Raw genomic sequence first — 21,702 nt, 5'->3', positions numbered from 1 at the left:
TACTAGTGATGCACCGAAATTTCGGCCGCCGAAACATATCGGCCGAAAATGCCCTTTTCGGCAATTTGCCGAAAGAGAAAAACGGCCGATAATGGAGCCGAAAATGGGGCGTGGCCTGGGTGGGGGGCGGGGCTCCGCCCCCCGCCCCTGGTGACGCCCATCATGGGGGGTGTATAGCGCAGGAGAGCCACCTCCGCCGCCTGTTTGATAACAGCGCCGGGAACATCACAGCTTTCATTTCAATTGCTGTGTGTTCCCGGCCGCGCGCCGTCACACGCAGCCCCTCCCCCTTGTCCGGGCACTTTGATAGACAGATCATCCGCAGGATTGGACGGATGATCTGTCTATCAAAGTGCCCGGACAAGGGGGAGGGGCTGCGTGTGACGGCGCACGGCCGGGAACACACAGCAATTGAAATGAAAGCTGTGATGTTCCCGGCGCTGTTATCAAACAGGCGGCTCTCTTCCCTGCACACAGTGCACAGGCTGGCTGCAATGCGGCACGCTGGCTGCAATGCGGCACACTGGCTGCAATGGGGGATGCTTCTTGTACCACGTCCTCTGTCTCTGACCATCTCCTGTACCATGTCCCCAGTCTGACCATCTTCTGTACCACGTCCCCTGTCTCTGACCACCTCCTGTACCGTGTCCCCAGTCTCTGACCACCTCCTGTACCGTGTCCCCAGTCTCTGACCACCTCCTGTACCGTGTCCCCAGTCTCTGACCACCTCCTGTATAAAAATATTTTTTAAAAACAGTCATTTTTGGTATCGGTGCTGTTTCGGTATCGGTTTCGGTTTTTGGCCTAGTGTATTTTTCATTTTCGGTATCGGTTTCGGCACCAAAAAACCCATTCGGTGCATCCCTACAAATTACACCCCAAAATACATTCTGCTACTCTTCCTGAGTACGGCGATACCACATGTGTGAGACTTTTACACATCCTGGCCACATACAGAACACCAACATTGATGTAGTACCTTCAGACGTTCTACGAGCAAAAATTACGCATCTCATTTCTCAACCACCTATTACACTTTTGAAGGCCCTGGAGTACCAGGACAATGGAATTTCCCATAAAATTACCCCATTTTGGAAAGCAAACACCCCAACGTATAATCTGTGAGGCATAATGAGTCTTTTGAATGGCTAATTTTTTTCCCGAAGTTTTTGGAATATGTGGAAAAAAATTAAAACACATTTTTTTATTTTTTTTACACAAAATTGTCAATTTATAAGATATTTCTAACACATAGCATGTATATAGCAAAAATTACACCCCAAAATACATTCTGCTACTCCTCCCAAGTATGGCGATACTGCATGTGTAGGACTTACACAGCCTGGCCACATAGAGAGGCCGAACATTGAAGTAGTACGTTCAGGCGTTCTAGGAGCATAAATGACACATCTCATTTCATTCCTACCCATCACACTTTTGAAGGTCCTGGAGAAATTACCCACAAAATGACCCCATTTTGGAAAGCAAACACCCCAATGTATATTATATGAGACATGGGCTGCAAGTAGGTACTCGGGTACTCTGATGGCCTGGTGACAGGTGCTCGGGTACTCTGATGGGCCTGGTGACAGGTGCTCGGGTACTCTGATGGGCCTGGTGACAGGTGCTCGGGTACTCTGATGGGCCTGGTGACAGGTGCTCGGGTACTCTGATGGGCCTGGTGACAGGTGCTCGGGTACTCTGATGGGCCTGGTGACAGGTGCTCGGGTACTCTGATGGGCCTGGTGACAGGTGCTCGGGTACCCTGATGGGCCTGGTGACAGGTGCTCGGGTACCCTGATGGGCCTGGTGACAGGTGCTATGAGGGGTGGTGACAGGTCCTCTTTATTGAGGGGGGTAGGCAGGCAATCAGTGTGATTGGTGTACACTAGGCGGTAACGAGATGTTACCGCAATCTCCTCCTCACACACGATCGGTGTGTGGGGAGGAGAACAACCCGGTAACATCTCGTTACCGTGGTTTGTTTACATTTTAGTGATCGGCTGTGAAAGGATCACAGCCGATCACGTGGGTAAACAGCCGGCCAATGGCTGTTTACCAGCGTCAGTGACGAGCAGTGTTCCCAGTGCACAGTCAGGGTGTGACCATCTGTGATCGGCCGTGACTTCATCACGGCCGATCACGTGGTAAACAGCCATAACCAATGGCTGTTCATCCCCTCCAGTGGTGAGCAGTGTCTCCGTGACACGCCGCCACCGAAGAAACAGGGATGCACGCGCACGATCGCGCGCATTCCCTGTTTAAACGGGAGGACGTCATATGACAGTGCCCTGACCCCACTCACATGTTTTTCCTCCTGGCCAATCAGCAAATCCTGAGACCCGACTGGCCGGGATTCCTAAGCCCCCTTTGGCCGGATTGCAGGACTCCTGATTGGCCAGGAGGAGACTGTTGGGACTTGGAGAGAGAAACGCAAGGATAAAGGTAAATGTGGGGTTGGCGAGCGATGAGCGAGCAAAGCGGCAATCGACGGGGGGTGGGTGTTGGGAGGGCATCGGCGATCGATCAAGCGATGGGGGGTGGGTTGATTTGGTGCCGGTTGGATGGCTGGTTGGGGGGTGTTGGCTGGATGGGGGGCCGTCCCCAAGAAATTTGAGCGCCAGCCGCCACTAACTGTGAGTAGGTGGCAGGTACAGGCACAATCTTGTACTTGTATGTCAGCACATTCTTTTGGGTTCAGTGGCGCCACCTGCCGAACTGTGCTGTGAATTGAGAATTTGCCAGCTGATTTCAACTATTGATTTTGCCTGAAGTCAGCTGAGGGGCTGTGTCCAATCACACACAGTTCTGTGCAACAGGAACAACAATCTAGCTGTTTTTTCTCCCTGGAAAAACAGGGGGGAAAACTAGACAGATCAAAAAGTAAAAGCCGTAAACATTACACATTGTTAGGCACACAGTTAAAACCCTGATTTACCAGCATTGTTAGTACAGTGTTATGTACAGTCAGGGCCGGGGCTACCACTAGGCAAACTAGGCAGCCACCTAGTGTGCACTGCTGCCTAGGGGGCGCCCGACCACTGGTGTTTCTACTCTCTTCTCCCCGCAGCAAGCAACAAAGTCTCAGCATCAGAAAGCAGTCGCCGTTCCATTCGCTCATAGTGTCAGAGGCGCAGTGGTGGCAGAGGACACTGTCTGTGTCCTGACTCCCAAATGAATAGAAGCAAGTAAACATTCATTGATGGGCGCGGGCGAGGCTGCATTTGATGGGCGCTTCATTAAAAAGGTGGGGTATACATGGACAGGGCGAAGGGGGTGGAGTCAGGAGTGGAGCCAAATGAGGGAGGCGGCAAAAGGAGATTTCACCTAGGATCTCAAAAGTCCTTGCACCAGCCCTGTGTACACAACTATTCCTGAGCAATGTATTAGTGTCCTTAATGACGTCAGTGTCAGTTAGTGACCCTCCCTGATGGCGTCTTTTAGCGCCAGTTTGCCCGCCACCCTATTACAGTCACACTATAAGTCACTGATCACCGCCATTACAGCATAGCGCCTTTAACTGCGTAAACTCCAGTATATATACACCATAGTTTGTGGACGCTATAGCTTTTTCACAAACCAATTAATACACTTGTGTTTTTTTTTTTCTTACCAAAGACATGTAGAGGAATACATTTTGGCCTATATTTTAAAAAGAAATTAGATTTCTATTTTTTTTTTATTATATATGTTTTAGAATAGAAAGTAGAACATATTGATTTTTTTTTTTTTTTTTTTTTTTCGGTCTTTTTTTACTCATATAATAAAATAAAAAATCCAGCAGTGATCAAATATCGCCTAAAGAAACTGGTATTTGTGTGAATAAAATTATGTAAATTTCATTTGGGTACAGCATTGCATGACCGCGCAATTGTCAGTTAAAATAGCGCGGTGCTAAATAGCAAAAAAATGCCCTGGTTATGAAGGGGGTAAAACCGTCCGGAAGTCTGGTGGTTAACGTACCATGAATAAATAAAAAGTAATTCCTTATGGAAAACACCTACCTAAAATGAGGATCTTGTCTATAAACTGCATGGCTTTGTTGGTAAATGGCGAACCCATTCACTGAAGCCGAGGGGAAGCGCGGTAATGACGATTCATGCCATGCGTTGCAGTCCTATTCCTTTAGTATTACACCTCAATAAACATGACTCACATTAGCCGCACTAAATAATACTGCAGGGATATTTTTTTGTTTGCTGCTGTGTGTTGGCGGCTCATTTTGAATGAATGAACGACTTTAAAACTGAAAACTTTAACGCTCAATTCACCACACAATGGAGTAATATTAAAGTAAATCTGAAGCAATGTTTTTTTTTTTTTTTTTTTTTTTTTTTTTTTTTTTGTATGTTTTTTTTAAATAAAGTTACAAAGGGTTGAACCCCCTGTGAGATTTTGTTTTGCCATTTGTATCCCACTGGGGAGATTTCTTTTCAGTCCCTGACCTGTAGACACAACAGAAGAAATCTCCCCAAAGTGAGGGCAATGCCACCTTAGTCAGTGGTCACTGGAACAAGACCCCTCATTATAAGATATCCACTCTATTCCTTTTCTGATGACAGATCATAAATTTGGATTTTTCCCCACTTTTGGTCCCGGTGACAATGGTAACCAGGACAAGTAGGGTGAGTGAACCTCCCTAAGGCTAGATTCAGACATGTGGAGAAATTGCTGTTCCTCTGAAAAGTGATCTGCTTTTGGATTGCTTTTCAGAGGCATTTGACAGGTGGTGGGGAGGTGACATGATACGTCCTCTTTTTAGCCCCATAAAAGCTAAACTAAAGGGGTTGATTTACAAAAGGTAAATATTCTTCCCGCTGACAAGGAAGGGGCACTATTCCTCCCACTGACATTGAGGATGAGGAACTATTCCTCCCACTGATACCAATGATGGGGTACTATTCTTCCCACTGACATCAAGGATGGGGGACTATTCCTCCCATTGATACCAATGATGGGGCACTATTCCTCCCACTGACATCAAGGATGGGGCACTATTCCTCCCACTGACATCAAGGATGGGGCACTATTCCTCCCACTGACATCAAGGATGGGGCACTATTCCTCCCACTGACATCGAGGATGGGGGACTATTCCTCCCACTGATGCCAATGATGGGGCACTATTCCTCCCACTGACATCAAGGATGGGGCACTATTCCTCCCACTGGCAAAGGATGGGGGACTGCTCCTCCCATTGATACCAATGATGGGGTACTATTGCTTCCACTGACACCAATGATTGGGGCAGTATTCCTCCTTGATCGCCGCCTTCCTGTTGGTCTTCCGCCCCTCCCCCCCCCCAAAAAAAATGTAGAGCAACAGCAGTTGGTGAGTGATCTGTGCCGATCTCTTCTGCAAGCTGCAAAGAAAGGGACTAGGGAATCTCTGTCCTCAGCAGTGTTAATTTAGTCGACTAAAACATTTTAGTCGACTAAATGAATACTATTTTAGTCAACTAAAATACGATTAAAACTAAAACAATTGTGATGACTTAAATACAATTAAAACTAAAATGCCATTTTAGTCAAAAGGCTATGACTACAACTAAATTGCAATTACTGAAATGTACTGGAGATTTTAGTCAACTAAAACTTAGGACATTTTAGTTGACTAAAATGTACTGGAGAATTAATTGCAGAAGACTAAAATGGGACTAAAACTAAAATGCCATTTTAGTCCTAAAACTAAAATCTAACACTTTCTCTGTCTCAAAAGTGAGACATAAGTGGTCTGTTTAGACCCTTGACATTTCACCAAAGCCCCACAACAGGGCTTCTAAAAATAATTGTAAAAAAGTAATAAAACATATAAGAAAATTATATTGTAGAAAATAATTTAAAAAAATAATAAAAATCAAAAACTACTGACGCTGTCCACTGCCCTACTGGCACCAATTTGTTCTCTACTGACACCGTCCATTACTCTGCTGATTTACATGCATGTGTGTTTATGCTCTGGGGTGCACACCCTAATGCAGTAGGCTGTGCACACCAATGCCTCCTAGGTTATGGGGCTGTGCATTTTCGATTGATGTACACAGTGTAAGAAGACACAACTCTAGTCCCTGCATGCAAGGGTGGCTCTGTAGGACGCTGCAAGAGAAAGGAGCCACCCTGACACAGGAAACCTGGGGCTGAGGTCATGGCACAGGCAAGGATTAAATGATAAAGAAGTACTCAGATGCTTAAGTGCTTAAAGTGGAGGGCCACCCTAAAAAAAAAAAACTACATTAAAATGTTCCAAAAAGATTTAAAAAAAATACCTGTTGCTAGGCAGATCGTCCTAAACTGCCTCTTCCTACTCCGCGGTGATCTTCGCTGGTCTTCGTTCTCCTCCTCCTTGTCTTCTGGGGAATAGGGCGCGGTGTGTTCTGGGAACTGTGTGTGTCCCAGAACACAGCGCGCCCCATTCACAAAGCGCTGCGCAACTCACGCATGCGCAGTAGGAAACGGGCAGTGAAGCCGCAAGCCTCCACTGCCTGTTTCCCTTAGATAGAATGGCAGCGCCGGGACCCGAGAGCCGAGGGACAGGTTGGCCTCGGTGCCTGACATCGCGGGCACTCTGGACAGGTAAGTGCACTTATTAAAAGTCAGTAGCTGGCTTGCCACCTGCCCCCCCACCCTGACACCCCTTTAAGAACAGAGTTTAATATAACTTTAAACTTTAAGTGTACGTTCACCTTTACAGAAAAATCTATAAGGTGAACTTACACAGGACCCCCTTCTCACCCCCCCAATCACAGGTCCGGAGCTCGGCTGATAGGACCGGCTACACGGGCTCTGATTGGTGGGCGCCGCCCATGTGACACCGCTGACCAATTAGAATGCTCCGAAACTTCCCTCCTTACGGGGTACGTTTTGGAGATTCGGCTGTGGGGATTTCTAAGCCCCAGACCCGTGATGCAGCTATACCGGGGCTCAGAACGAGGGAGATCGGCGCAACAACAGGCCAGCGGGACTCGGGGGGGATGAGGAGGCGGTCCTGTGTAAGTTCACCTTACAGATTCTTCTGTAAAGGTGAACTTACCCTTTAGGCTGGGTTCACACTATTGCAAATTGGATGCGGTTTCTCCACATCCAATTTGCAATAGCAGGATCATTTTGACCGACTCTCTATTGAGCCGGTTGACATATCCCTGCTGTGTCTTTTGGTCAGGTTCAGGTCCAAATTTGGCCAAAAATTTGGGCTGAAATGGTGAACGGGGATACACCGGACCCCTGCTGTGAGCTGAATGCGAAGATAGTGTGAACCCAGCCATAAACATGCCAGATGCTCAAAGTCTACATCTATCAGCGCCAAGATCCCATGGGGAAAAGGTGCTGATATCTCATTTATTATCTAAACAAAACTAATCACTATAATACTATTTAGTCTATAACATGAAATAAATGTATGCAAATCCATATATATATATATATATATATATAAATAAATCCTGTACCTTTTGTATTGTACTGTAATTGTGTTGTCCCCCCTATACATTGTAAAGCGCTGCGTAAACTGTTGGCGCTAGATAAATCGTTAATAATAATAATAATATAAATAGGCAGTCCTTGGTCTTAGGAGGGAAGCATAGCGGGGAGTTCCCATCCGTGTGCAATACATTTTAATGGGTTTTTCTTGTAGCAATCCCTTTGGTAAATGAGGTGTTTGCAGGTCGGGTCCTGTAAATGCAGCAGCTTTCCTCTGATTCACTAGAAATACAAAGACAAGGCCCAGGGCTCTCAGCTTTTCATTTACCAGGGCTTGATCTCCATAGACATATTTTCTTTTTCAAACTAAATTGCTGTGTAAATGTTCAGTTATACCAGCAAACCTCTGCCGCTGCCATGAACGATCCATCACAGCAAATACACAGATTCTTTCTTGGCAATATATACTACATATACAGTATCACACAAAAGTGAGTACACCCCTCACATTTTTATAAATATTTTATTCTATCTTTTCATGTGACAACGCTGAAGAAATGACACTTTGCTACAATGTAAAGTAGTGAGTGTACAGCTTGTATAGCAGTGTAAATTTGCTGTCCCCTCAAAATAACTCAACACATTGATGTCTAAACCACTGGCAACAAAAGTGAGTACACTCCTGAGTGAGAATGTCCAAATTGGGCCCAAAGTGTCAATATTTTGTGTGGCCACCATTATTTTACAGCACTACCATAACCCTCTTGGGCATGGAGATCACCAGAGCTTCACAGGTTGCCACTGGAGTCCTCTTCCACTCCTCCATGAGGACATCACAGAGCTGGTGGATGTTAGAGACCTTGCACTCCTCCACCTTCCGTTTGAGGATTCCCCACAGATGCTCAATAGGGTTTATGTCTGGAGACATTCTTGCCCAGTCCATCACCTTTACCCTCAGCTTCTTTAGCAAGGCAGTGGTCATCTTGGAGGTGTGTTTGGATCATTATCATACTGCCCTGCGTCCCAGTGTCCGAAGAGAAGGGATCATTCTCTGCTTCAGTATGCCACAGTACATGTTGGCATTCATGGTTTCCTCAATGAACTGTAGCTCCCCAGTGCCGGCAGCACTCACGCACCCCCAGACCATGACACTCCCACCACCATGCTTGACTGTAGGCAAGACACACTTGTCTTTGTACTCCTGGTGGTTGCCGCCACACACGCTTGACACCATCTGAACCAAATAAGTTTATCTTGATCTCATCAGAGCACAGGACAGGGTTCTAGCCTAGGCCATCTTTACGTAGAGAAACAATTCTTTTTTTTTCAGATCCTCAGAGTTTTTTGCCATGAGGTGCCATGTTGAACTTCCAATGACCAGTATGACAGAGTGAGAGCGATAACACCAAATTTAACACATCTGCTCCCTATTCACACCTGGAAATGGAAATTTTCACTTAGGGGTGTACTCACTTTTGTTTCCAGTGGTTTAGACATTAATGGCTGTGTGTTGCGTTATTTTGATAGAGATATATATATATATATATCTATCAATGTACTGCCTCACATAAATAAATATGTGAAGCAGTACACAGAAGACGTCTATTCAGATAAAACATATGTCAGGCAAGGCAAGGAAATGGAGGTGAGGTTGTGATGCCCATGGATGGTGTGGGATGGTTTGTTTCGTTTCCAAATGCCTGTTTTTACTTTGCTGCTGTAAGTAGAACCTTTATTAACTTGTCGCCTGCCCACTGTGAAATGCCGGCAGGGAGGTGCAGCACTTGTTCTGGGACACCGTCATATGACAGCGGGCCAGAACGGCCGCTCTCGCACAACCGTGGGGGCACGCAGCGCAGCGATCGCAGCTGCGCCGTGTTGCTAGGACACGGCGTGACCCCGATCTGTGTAAAGAGCCGCGGCTCTTTAAACATGTGATCGGCTGTGTCCAGTCACAGCCAGTCACATGTAAACATGGAGAAGCTGGTAATCGGCTCTCCTCACCTCACTCTGACAGACATCTAGGGATGTAATCAGGGCACTGATCATCAGTGCCTTGATTACAATATAGAAATAAAGTGTAACAATACAGTGCCCACCAATGCCAGCATACAGTGCGCACCACTGCCCACAAGTGCCACAAATCAGTGCCCATTAGCCATGCCAGTCAGTGCTGGCATTCAGTGACGCCTATCAGTGCTGCTCATCAATGCACATCACTGCTATCCATCAATGCCCATCAGTGCCACCCATTAATGCCCATCAGTGCCCACCTGTACCACCTATCCATGCCCACCAGTGCCGCCTACCAGTGCCGGTCACCACTGCTTATTAGTGCCCACCAGTGCCGCCTATTAGTGCCCAACAGTGCCCATTAATGCCTCCTATCAGTGCTCATTAGTGCCACATATCAGTGCCACCTATTGGTGCCCACAAGTGCGGCATATTAGTGCCTCCTCATCAGTGCCGCCTCATCAGTGCCCATAAGTGCACCTTATCAATGCCCACCAGTTTAGCCTATCAGTGCCCATCGGTGCAAGCTCTGTTTGTGTGAAGAAAATGATAAAAAATTTGTTTGGGTACAGTGTAGCATGACCACGCAATTGTTATTCAAAGTACGATAGCACTGAAAGCTGAAAAATGGCTTGGACAGGAAGGGGGTGTTAGTGCCTGGTAGACAAGTGGTTAAACTCCTAATTTTTATCTGGGTGCTGTGCAATGAGTTTTCTCTTTCTCATTGTTATATCACATGACTGATTCCTGAGGATACCTTAAGGGCATATATCTTTGGTGGTTTCCATGATCGCTTTCCATAAGGCGGCTGGATAAGCTGATGTAGCCTACACCTAGTGTGAGGGATAAAGCTCACAGATGCAAGTACAGACCTTGCTAGGTCTATCGATCTGCTAAGCAGATATTTTGCTCTTTTCCTATGGGGAGCACTAAGTATTGCACCGAATAAGAACTGGAGGATATTGCACCTTCTTTTCATCACTCTATGGACTTTATGGTGTTTTCAGGACATTATTCCTTTGGACTTTTGAATGAATCACAAAATATATTAGGTGTGATAATTGTTGCACTATTTATATGACAGCGCAACATGTATTTTTATATATACTCTTTATGGAGATATCTGGGGTCTTTAAGACCCCAAATTTCTCCTTTGCACCTAAAAGCATTCAAAATGCCATGTTTGGCTGTTTTCAGTACTGACATTTTTTTTAAATCTGGCGCCTTTAAGGCTGCGGTAAACCGGACGTGCCTGTTGGTTGCTCGGGCCTCCCATTGGGACGGGAGAGCCCGCGTGGAGCAGAGGAAGGCAGTGGAAGGGGGCCTCGCCTTGCTTGTAATAACAATAGAGTGGCTGATTAGCCGCATTGGTTATTATCACAAGAAAGCCATCCCTCGGCTCCAAGCCGCCGGGGGGACGGAAACATGAAGGGGGAGGATCTACATGAGACATCTACGGCCTCGCCCGTATAGGTCAGCCGTCGGTGCCGGGGGCATGGACTGCGAAGAGGGGAAGAGGCTGGAGCAGACACCATGGAATGAGCGGTAAGAGAAAACGTGAGTACAGCCCCCCCCCCCGTAACATGGATAGGATAAGCATTGGGGGTGGGGGCTGCATATAGAACAATCTTTTCATCTTCCTCCTGCAGTCTCTGAATACCTGCGAGAGGTAGAGGAGGGAGCAGGCATTCCGAGACTGCAGGAGGAAGATGGAGGGAATGATTCTTCTATATGCAGCCACTCCTCCTATCCTGCTTCTCTCTGCTGCCCCCCCCCCGTGCTCTCAACCTCCCCCAATGCTCTCCACCCCCCATGCTGTCCGTCACCCCCCGGGCCTCTCCCACCTCCCCATGCTGTCCGTCACCCCCCGGACTCTCCAGCTCCCCCCATGCTCTCTGCTACCCTCCTGGGCTCTCCAGCTCCCCCCATGCTCTCTGCTACCCTCCTGGGCTCTCCACCTCCCCCATGCTCTCTGCCACCCCTCCGGGCTCTCCACCTCCCCCAATTCTCTCTGCCACCCCCACCCCCTGTGCTCTACACCCCCCCCCCCCTGTGCTCTACACCCCCCCCCCCTGTGCTCTACACCCCCCCCCCCCTGTGCTCTACACCCCCCCCCCTGTGCTCTACACCCCCCCCCCCCTGTGCTCTACACCCCCCCCCCCTGTGCTCTACACCCCCCCCCCTGTGCTCTACACCCCCCCCCCCCTGTGCTCTACACCCCCCCCTGTGCTCTACACCCCCCCCTGTGCTCTACACCCCCCCCTGTGCTCTACACCCCCCCCTGTGCTCTACACCCCCCCCTGTGCTCTACACCTCCCCCCTGCTCTCTGCCACCCCCCATGCTTTCCACCACCACCCCCCTGTGCTCTTCACATTCCCCCATGTTCTCTGCTGCCCCCCCATGTGCTCTCCACCCCCCCCATGCTTTCCAACATCCCCCCTGTGCTCTCCGCATTCCCCCATGCTCTCTACTGCCCACCTGTGCTCTCCACCCCCCCATTTTCTCCACCACCCCCCTGTGCTCTTCACATTCCACCATGTTCTCTGCTGCCCCCCCCCCCCCTCTGTGCTCTCCGCTATCCCCCCATGCTCTCCGCTATCCCCCATGCTCTCCGCTATCCCCCCATGCTCTCCGCTATCCCCCCATGCTCTCCGCTATCCCCCATGCTCTCCGCTATCCCCCCATGCTCTCCGCTATCCCCCCATGCTCTCCGCTATCCCCCCATGCTCTCGCTATCCCCCATGCTCTCCGCTATCCCCCCATGCTCTCTGCTGCCCTCCTGTGATCTCCACATTTCCCCATGCTCTCTGCTTCCCTCATTCTCTCTACTGCCCCCCCCCCCCGTGCTCTCCACCTCCCCCATGCTCTCTGCCACCCCCTCCCTGCGCTTTCCACATTCCCCCATGCTCTCCACTGCCCCCATGTGCTCTCCGCCCCCTGTGCTCACCACCCTTCCGGCTCTCTACTTCTTCCCCCATGCTCTCCACCACCCCCCATGCTCTCCACCTCCCCCCGTGCTCTTCACATTCCCCCATGCACTCCGCTGCCTCCCCATGCTCTCCAACTCCCACATGCTCTCCACATCAGCCCATGCTCTCCGCCACCCCCCGTGCTCTCCACATCTCCCCATGCTCTCTGCTGCCCCCTGTGCTCTCCACCCCCCATGCTGTTTCCTGGCCCCCCACACCATTGTCGGGTTCCCTCCTTCCCTCTCCTGGGGGATCCGTCAGGGTGGAGAGTGGGGAACGGGCCAGTTAACATGTTAAGGGCTGCTCAATACAAAATGCCCAGCCTATTTTTTTTGTCCCAGTCCGGGTCTGCTCGGCTCTAAAAAAATGGTACCGTATGATGCCTGCAGCTGCATATCACCCCAGTATAGGCTGACCAGATGTCCCTGGTTTCAGGGGACAGTCCCTGGATTGAGGACACAAGTCTGTCCCCGGATTTGACTTCCAACAGGAGCTGTGTCCCTTTCTGATGATGATGTGCTGGTCGGAGCGGATGGACTATTTCTTCAGTTTCCGGCACATGCCCATTCAGCTCTGCTCACATGTTCTTCTGCCTTGGCTCACGTCCCGGCCAGCCGTCTGCCTGCTTATCTCCTTGTCTTCCCCGGCAGAGTTATTTTTCTCCGCTCCCCACCCAGTAGTAGCCGGGTCCCGGAGAGTGAGACCTGAGAGGCTGTGAGGCCCGCGGATTCGGCAACAGGCAGAGAGAGGCAGCTGAGCTCAGCTGATGATGTCCAGCAGCAGGAATAGAGGGGAAGCAGATTATTTTAAATATTAAAAACATATTAAAATAGCGATTTCGGTTTATAGCGCTAAGATAAAGTCTAGTTCCACTGTTATTTTGAATCGAGTGAATAAAAAAAAAGATATATATATATATATATATAGCCTTTAGATGGAGCTGATGCTCATAGTATTTATTTCCTATGATTGTTAGCTTATAAAGCAGTATATTACTGATTTACTCAATTCTTTATGAAGGAATAACATTCGACCTGGAGAGAAAATAGCCTAGTAACATGCCCTTCATTTACAGCAGAGAACATCTTGCCATGTACATGCAATCTTCCCACCTCCTGAAATGCTTGTGTTTTTGTTTTTTTCTTTTGTTTTCCTTTTGATGAACAGTGAACTAAAATGGAACTAATGCGCCACAACCATAAGCCAAGTGTTTGCCGTGTGGTAGCGATGCAGTCCTGTTCAACTTGACAATTTGCTGCTCTGCAAAGCTCGACGGCCACAACATGAATACTGCCCCCTGTATGTTAAGGTTTAGGTGGCCAGGGGCTCGACTGCCTGTTTTTACCGCCATCTGGCTGCCCTATGAAAAAGTCCTTAAAAAAAAAAAAAAAAAAAAAAAGAAAAGGGAAATTGGATTGAATACGTACCACGATTTCCTTTCCTGGCACCAATCAATGGCAGTATATTAACATGTATGCTGCCATGTGGCATCAGGAAATTGTATTAAATACTTACCATCATTTTCCTTTCCTGGCACTAATCCATGGCAGCATACATGTGGTTTAGTATGTTGGCACCAGGAAAAAAAAAAAAATACTTGATTGGATGTTTTCTTCTAGAAAATTGTGCAGGACGGCTTTCTTCATGTCTGAATTACTGGTAAATACTGCGCCAAAGGGGGAAATCGAACAGCCTGGTCTGCAGAGGTAACGCTCAGCCCTCTTTGCCACAGGATAGTTGGAAATGATTTCCGAAGCTGGTTAGCATACTCTCAGTAGCTGGATGTATTTTAGCGGATTTGGAGGATTACAATGAATGCACACAAGTTCTTCTATACTGCTTCTCATAGGAAAGAGAGGAGTGGAAGCAAACAGCCTGCAGATTACCAGCGCCACCTACTGGAAATATGGGAGAAAAACATGCAGGTGTATAAAAACCTATTAAAGTCAGCAGCTACAAATATTGTAACTGCTGACCAGTGGCAGCTGGTGCTCAAATTTTTTTTGGGGGGGGTGCAAACAAAACTGAAAAATACTAAAACCCCTCCCCCTACCAATTGCAGCCACTTGTGCCCATCAAATGCAGCCATCTGTGCCCATCAAATGCAGCCATCTGTGCCCATCAAACGCAGCCATCTGTGCCCATCAAACGCAGCCATCTGTGCCATCAAACGCAGCCATCTGTGCCCATCAAACGCAGCCATCTGTGCCCATCAAACGCAGCCACTGTGCCCACCAAATGCAGCCACTGTGCCCACTGACAGCCACCCCACCCCCCCCCCCCCCCCCCCCCCCACACACACTCGCAGAGTTTGCGGCTCTCGCTACATCCTCCCGCGAGCATGGATTGCGGCTATGACACCCAAGGGGGGTGCCCAGAGCCGCGATCTGCGCGCGGGGGGGTGCAGCTGACTCAGCCGAGGGGACATACTTCTCAGAGCGGTGGCAACCTCCGCTTCAGCACGAGTCTCCTTGCTTCCCTTCTTAAGTACAAGGCATCCAATAGGGTAACCTGGTGCTTTGGCCAAACAGAAAGCAGTCTGACGTCCTGCCTCCTGATTGGTTGGGAGGAAGGTTAGTGTGAAAATAGCGAAAATTAATTTGCTATTGTCACACAATTGGATGGGATCAGGGCACACTCTCTGCGTCCTGAGCCCATCCTATTTTGTAGTCTATTAGAGCCTCTGTCTCTAATCAGGTTCTTCAAAATATACCACCCCCACCATAGGAATCCATGCGTCTGGCGTCCTGAATGGGGCATGGATGGGGGGAGGGGTGGCGGCCGTGTGCCCACAGTGCATGGGCCGTCACTGCTGTTGACTTATAATATAAGGACACTTACCTGCCCAGGGATCGTGCAATGTCGGTACCCCAAGCCAATCCATCCATCAGCTCCTGGTGAAGGCACCAGCATCTTCACCAAGGGAAACAGGAAGTGAAGCCTTTGCAGCTTCACAGCCTGTTTCCTACTGCGCATGCGTGAGTCACGCTGCACTTTCGGACTTGTCCCGTTATCTTCTGGGACCTGTGTGCCTCCCAGAAGGCAGCGGAAGGGAAGGAGGAGGGGCCGAAAATTTCGTACATCGCCACACAATAATTGCGGAAATCTTACCCAGAAGTGGGAGTTTTGCCAGGTATCCGCTGCCCCCTGAAAGGTGCCAAATGTGGCAGCAGGGGGGGGGGGGGGGGGGGTAGCCAACAAGCGGAGTTTCCCCTTTTGGATGGAGCTTCGCTTTAATGAATAAAGACAGACCATAGATCATTATGACTGGACATATGTTATACAAGAGGAGTTGGACGTATTCATACAGATGAAGCAGATAGTAGCCATCTGGCATTAAGTCCCATTCACACCGGTGTGACTTGTCATGAGATTTAACTAGTCCAAATCCCTTGACAATCACACCCTATTGTCAGAAATGGAACAGTTCAAATCAATGTGACGCTGCACCGATTTGGGAAAAAAAAAAAAAGGATCCTGCACTATTTTTTGCAATTTCAGATGCAACTTGCATAGACCTCTGTGCATGAAGTCGCACAGATTGACAGCCAAGTCGCACCCAAAGTCACACTGATCTGCAGCTTTAAAATCATGCGACTTCAAATGAGGTCGCACAAATTTAAAAGTTGGATTTGATGTGAACGGGGGCTAAAGGTCAAAGATAGCATCAGCCAATATTCTCAATGTGCAGTTCGTTTTGTTTCCGAATTAATATTCAGATACATTTTTTGTTATTCGGAGATATCCAAATACCCTAATTTGAATTACAATATAAACAAATTTTACCGAACGCTCCGAATAACGTAACAAAATGCTTCAACATTTGGAAATTTGGACTGAAATTCGAATCTAATTTTACATTGAACTCCCATCAAATTCTCACAACACATATTGCTGAGATCAGCGGCTGTCGGGGTTATTTACTAAAGGCAAATCCACTTTTCACTACAAGTACACTTTCAAGTGCATTAGCTTTAGATCTAAGGGGAAGATCTGAAATGAGAGGAAACTCTGCTGATTTTATCATCCAATCATGTGAAGCTAAAATGCTGTTTTTTTATTTTCCTTGCATGTCCCCCTCAGATCTACAGCAACTGCACTGCTGGGAGCGGCAGCAGAGGAAGAAGAACACCGGACAAAGAAGACAGAAGAAAGAGGAAGAGCGGAAGAAGAAGAAGCAGCAGGAGGATGAGAAGCCCGGGGGAGGAAGATGCAGAACATGGAGGAAGACCGGAGGAAGAAGCGGAGAAGAAGACAATTTTAATAAAAGACTTGTCAAAAACTGTCTACTGTATTTTTTAACACTACATTAAGTTTTTGGTGAATGGGTAGGGGTACAACTATACCCCATACTCATTCACATAGGGGGGGAGCCCGTGATCTGGGGGCCTCCTTGTTAAAGGGGACTTACAGATTTCCGATATGCCCCCCGCCCGCAGACCCCAACAACCACTGGCAAGGTTTGTTGGGAAGAGGCCCTTGTCGCAATCAACATGGAAGCAAGAGCCCCGTGGGGCCCCCTTTGCCCCAAAGCACCCATCCCCTCATGTTGAGGGCATGCAGCCTAGTATGGTTGAGGGGCGGGGGGCACTCGCTCGTCCCCTCCCTTTCCTGACCTGCCGGGCTGCATGCTCGGATAAGGGTCTGGTATGGATTTTGGGGGGGACCCCCGCGACATTTTTAAAAAAAATTTAGCGTGAGGGAGTCCCGTCTGAATCCACTAGACCCAAGGGCCTGGTATGGACCTGGGGGTGGGGCCTCACACTGTTTTTTTCACAATTTTTTTTTTAACCGGCAATTCTTTTTTTTAACTTTCAGCGGGAAGCCGCTGACAGCTGATGACTCATTGGCTGTTAGGGATGCGGCGGCCCCCTCCTTAGCAACCATCTACATACAGTATAAAAAAACCCGCAAATCATGGTAAAAATGCGTGTCCAAAAAGGTGGCAAGCACCGCAGAAGGCACTGCAGAAACACTCAAAAGCAACATGCGTAGATGTGAATCGAGCCTAAAGGAGAATTAACCAAAAAAAGGTTAATTAAATCTACAAGTATTTTTTTTTTACCACTACTATTCCTTTTATATTGGCTTTTAAAATGTACAAATGCAGCAATTTAGAAATTGGGTGAAAGTTTTATCACTGTGAAACACTTTTTGAAAAATAAAAAAGTGCATTTTGTATACAATTATATGGATCAGGGACAAATGAGGAAAGAGGGACAGAGGCACATTGCTCCAAATCAGGGACAGTCCCTCAAAGTCAGGGACAGATGGGAGCTATGCACCTTTATAATTACGAGAAGGAATAAGATTTTCCATGGACTAAAGATTTTGGATTTATGAGAACCAAAAGGCCATCGAGGGTGGTTAGGATTGTTTCCATTTCAGTGGAATACACGTCCTCCTTGCATTGAACAGTCTATGGCTCTAGCCATGTGGACTGCCCCGATGCCAACCTGTATTTATTTTTGGCCAGATTACAAGCATTCACCCCGTGTGGTTTATTGGCCCAAAGAGAGTTACGAAACTCTGTCCAAAGAACCCAGATAGCAAGGATAACTAAGTTAGGAAAGCCTCAGCAGAGTCAAGCTAGGGACCCAGCGGAACAGAATGGCTGACGCTTGCAGAGGATTCAGCAGGTTAGCTGAAGAGCAAAGTCAGGGACCCAGTGGGACAGTGTTGGTGACACTTGGAAGCCACAGTGGGATAGTTGTAAAGGAGCTCAAGGGATCCAGTAGCGGCTGGGATTTGAAGAGTCTAGTGAGAGACTGGGAGCTCAGTGAGAGGATCCAGAACAGGATACTGTGAGTTGCGATTCGTACTGAAGTTGAAGTTACCAGATCAGTTGCTATAGGAGACAGCGGTCTACAGATAGAGTTTGCTGCAATTCAGCTTAAAGTGGTTGTAAACCCTTACAAACCACTTTGACCTACAGGTAAGCCTAGATTAAGGCTTACCTGTAGGTCCAAGCAATATCTCCTAAACCTATATGGTTTAGGAGATATTTTCCCGAAAACGGGCACCGCTCGCTGTCTACGGCGCATGCGCCGTAGACAGCGGCGCGCAGGCGCACTGAGCGCAGCATTTCCAAGAATGGAGCTGCCGCGCGTGTCGACTCCCGTGCGCATGCGCGGGAGTGACGTCATCGCGGCTTCGCTGAATGACAGCGGCGGAGCTGCGAGACACCACCAGCAAGATGGATGCGGCGGACTACAGGGGACAGCGGCGACTTTGCTGGCTCCTGTGTCAGGTAAGTGACACATAATGGGCTACTATGCGATGCATAGTAGTCCATTATGCTTTGCCTTTGCAGAGAATGAAAGAGGAAGTAAACCCATCATGGTTTACTTCCTCTTTAAAGGTCCTTGAACTGTATAGCTGTTCTTCTATTCCTATTTTTGTCTCGGAGTCTGCCAAGTATTTTCCATCTGCCTAAGGGTGTTCAGGCCCCTAACCCTCTCTCCCCAGTTCTGTTAACAGAAAATAAATCTCTTTTTGAATTCTCAAAGTGTCTGGGGGCCCAACTAATGCTGCGTACAGATGAGCGGAATGTCCAACAGAAAAAGTCAGACAGAATCTTTTCATTGTATATTCCAATTGTGTGTATGCCTCATCTGACTTTTTTTTTGAAAATTCTGACGGACCTAGAAATAACATGTTTAAAATATTTCTGACAGAACCAATTCCTATCAGGAAAAACGCTCGCCTGTATGCTGTTCCGACGGACCAAAAACGACGCATGCTCTGAAGCAAGTACGAGACGGAGGCTATTGGCTATTGAACTTCCTTTTTCTAGACCCATCGTACGTGCTGTACGTCCCTGCATTCTTGACGATCGGACTTTGGTATGATCATGTGTACGCAAGACAGTTTCAGCGGAACTCCATCGGAAAAATCTTCAGAGTTTATTCCGACGGGAAAACCAGTCGTGTGTACGCGGCATTAGAGTCTGCAAAAGACTTCAGACTGGGGCGGAGGTTCACCTTTTAGCAGGACAACGACCCTAAACATACGACCAGAGCTACAATGGAATGGTTCAGAGCAAATCATATTTATGTGTAAAGGCCCGTACACACGGTCAGACTTTTTGACAACAAACATGCAAATTAGCTGTTTTGGAGCAACATCCGACTGTGTGTACGCTCCATCGGACAAACTTTTTCGGTTTTCATCGGACTTTTGTTGGCTGTGCGAACGGACAAACTTTCTGGCAACAAAAGTCCGATGGAGCAAAGTCCGACCGTGTGTATGCAAAAGCATCGGACTTTTGTACAAGGTACAAACACGCATGCTCAGAACCAATGCAAACGATCGGACTACAATACAGAAGTTGACCAAAGGTGGCGCTGGAGTCATTGAACGTCCCTCTTTTGAAGTGGCGTCAGTACGTTGTGACGTCACTACGTTCGTGTTTGTTGTCAAAAAGTCCGACCGTGTGTATGCAATACAAACTTGTGGACCACGCCCTTTGTACAAAAGTCCACGGGAAAGTTTGTACAAAGTCCGATCGTGTGTATGGGGCTTTAGAATGGCCCAGTCAAAGTCCAGACCTAAATCCAATTGAGAATATGTGGCAAAAATGTGACTCTTTAGATGTGCAAAGCTGGTAGAGACATCCCCAAAAACACTTGTAGCTGTAATTACAGAGAAAGGTGGTTCTACAAAGTATTGACTCAGGGGGCTGAATACAAATGCAGGCCACACTTTTTAAATATTTATATGTACATTTTTTTGAAAACCATTTATTATTTTCCTTCCATTTCTCAATTATGTGCCACTTTTTGTTGATCTATCATGTAAAATCCCAATAAAATACATTTAAGTTTTTGGTTGTAACATGGCAAAATGTGGAAAATTTCAAGGGGTATGAATACTTTTTCAAGGCACTGTAAATAGGAGTTTTGCATTGCATTGACATACTCCTGTTTCCATAGTAACACTAATGCCGTGTACACACAATCGGACTTTCCGATGGGAAATGTTGGATGGGAGCTTGTTGGCTGAAAGTCTGACCGTGTATATCGGCCGACTTTCCACCAAAAAATGTTGGCTAGCAGGTTCTCAAATTTTCCGCCAACAGAACTTTGTTGTCGGATTTTCCGATCGGGTGTACACAAGTCTGTCGCACAAAAGTTCACGCATGCTCAGTGTTATGTCCCTTTGACACAGGGTCTCTCAGGGTATTGCTAGCAATGCTGCCAGTGTCTGCTCAGCAAGTTACACACAGGCTGGATGCATTTATTAACCAGGGAAGGGTTTATTACTCGCTCAGAAAGTGATGTACATTCTTACATGGAGGAGTCATATACAACAGATCTCCCTCTAAGTATCATGCTGCTGCTTCCAGTCCCACATATACTGTGCATGACTTCCTGGTACAGCCCCTCCCCCAGCATGCATCAGGAGAAAGGGGTTAAGAGTCACAGTGATTCTGCATAAACATTACACGGAATCAAGTAGGAGCCGGAAAACTAGCGTTCAAAATGGAGATATCACATGACTATTGAACTTCCTTTTTATCGGCTCGCTGTACGTCACTATGTTCATAATTGTTGGCCAACATTTGTGTGACCGTGTGTATGCAAGACAAGTTGGAGCCAACAACCTTCGAACAAAAATCCACGGTTTTGTTGTCGGAATGTCCAATCGTGTGTACACGGCATAATAGTTGTATCAGTTATTCATCATCACCCATATATTTACAGCAGGTGGACTGGTCCTTTAAGATCTGCAATAGGTGGCCACTTACATAGTTCAGGAACAAAATTCGGAAACTGTAAAACTGGAGTTAGCAATGTTTTCCTATTGTACAGCAACATTTTGTACATAAATATTCATTATAACCAATATTTTATTTTCAGTAGGAAGCTCGACGTGAAGGTGAGAAGAGGTTTTTATAAGCACTTTCAAGGCTGTTTTGCTGATGTTTAGGATCTGTGAATAATGTAATTGTTGCAAAGTTGTATTTTATGGAGGGCAGTAAACATTGTCTGTTTCTGCTATGCCGCACTGCTCAGCCTTTCTAAAATCCATCTGTAATGACTTTTCTTATTCTTTTTTTTTTGTTGTTAACCACTTCCCACCCGGCTCGTGTCACCCGGACACGGCACATCTCAGATCGGCAGGAGGGCTCTGTGATTGGCCCTCCTGATCACATGACGGCCGTGTCCAATCACGGCCGTCATGTGATGTAAACAAACAGCCGGTTGCTAGGCAATCGGCTCTCCTCTCCTCACACGGAAGTCACCGCTGAGGAGAGGAGAGCAGAACGCTGCAGCCGGCTGATGATCAGTGAGTATGGGCTG

General features: G+C 47.6%; 1 protein-coding gene across 1 annotated transcript in view; it reads left to right on the top strand.

Moving 5' to 3' along the window:
- LOC143987090 (uncharacterized) overlaps window positions 1-21,440 on the top strand; it is a 175,249-nt gene extending 153,809 nt beyond the window's left edge. Inside the window, exon 8 of the mRNA XM_077485618.1 lies at window positions 16,481-21,440. Within this exon, the coding sequence (XP_077341744.1) occupies window positions 16,481-16,699 (219 nt within the window). The 3' untranslated portion in view covers window positions 16,700-21,440. The remainder of the gene's footprint in view (window positions 1-16,480) is intronic.
- The last annotated feature ends 262 nt before the right edge of the window (window positions 21,441-21,702 follow it).

This window comes from Lithobates pipiens, unplaced genomic scaffold, assembly GCF_037356315.1.
Source record: "Lithobates pipiens isolate NorthernLeopardFrog02 unplaced genomic scaffold, aLitPip1_a1.2 Scaffold_18, whole genome shotgun sequence".
Classification (NCBI taxonomy): Eukaryota; Metazoa; Chordata; class Amphibia; order Anura; family Ranidae; genus Lithobates; species Lithobates pipiens.
Note: the sequence above shows the minus strand (reverse complement) of the source record. Positions and strands in the feature narration are given on the sequence as shown.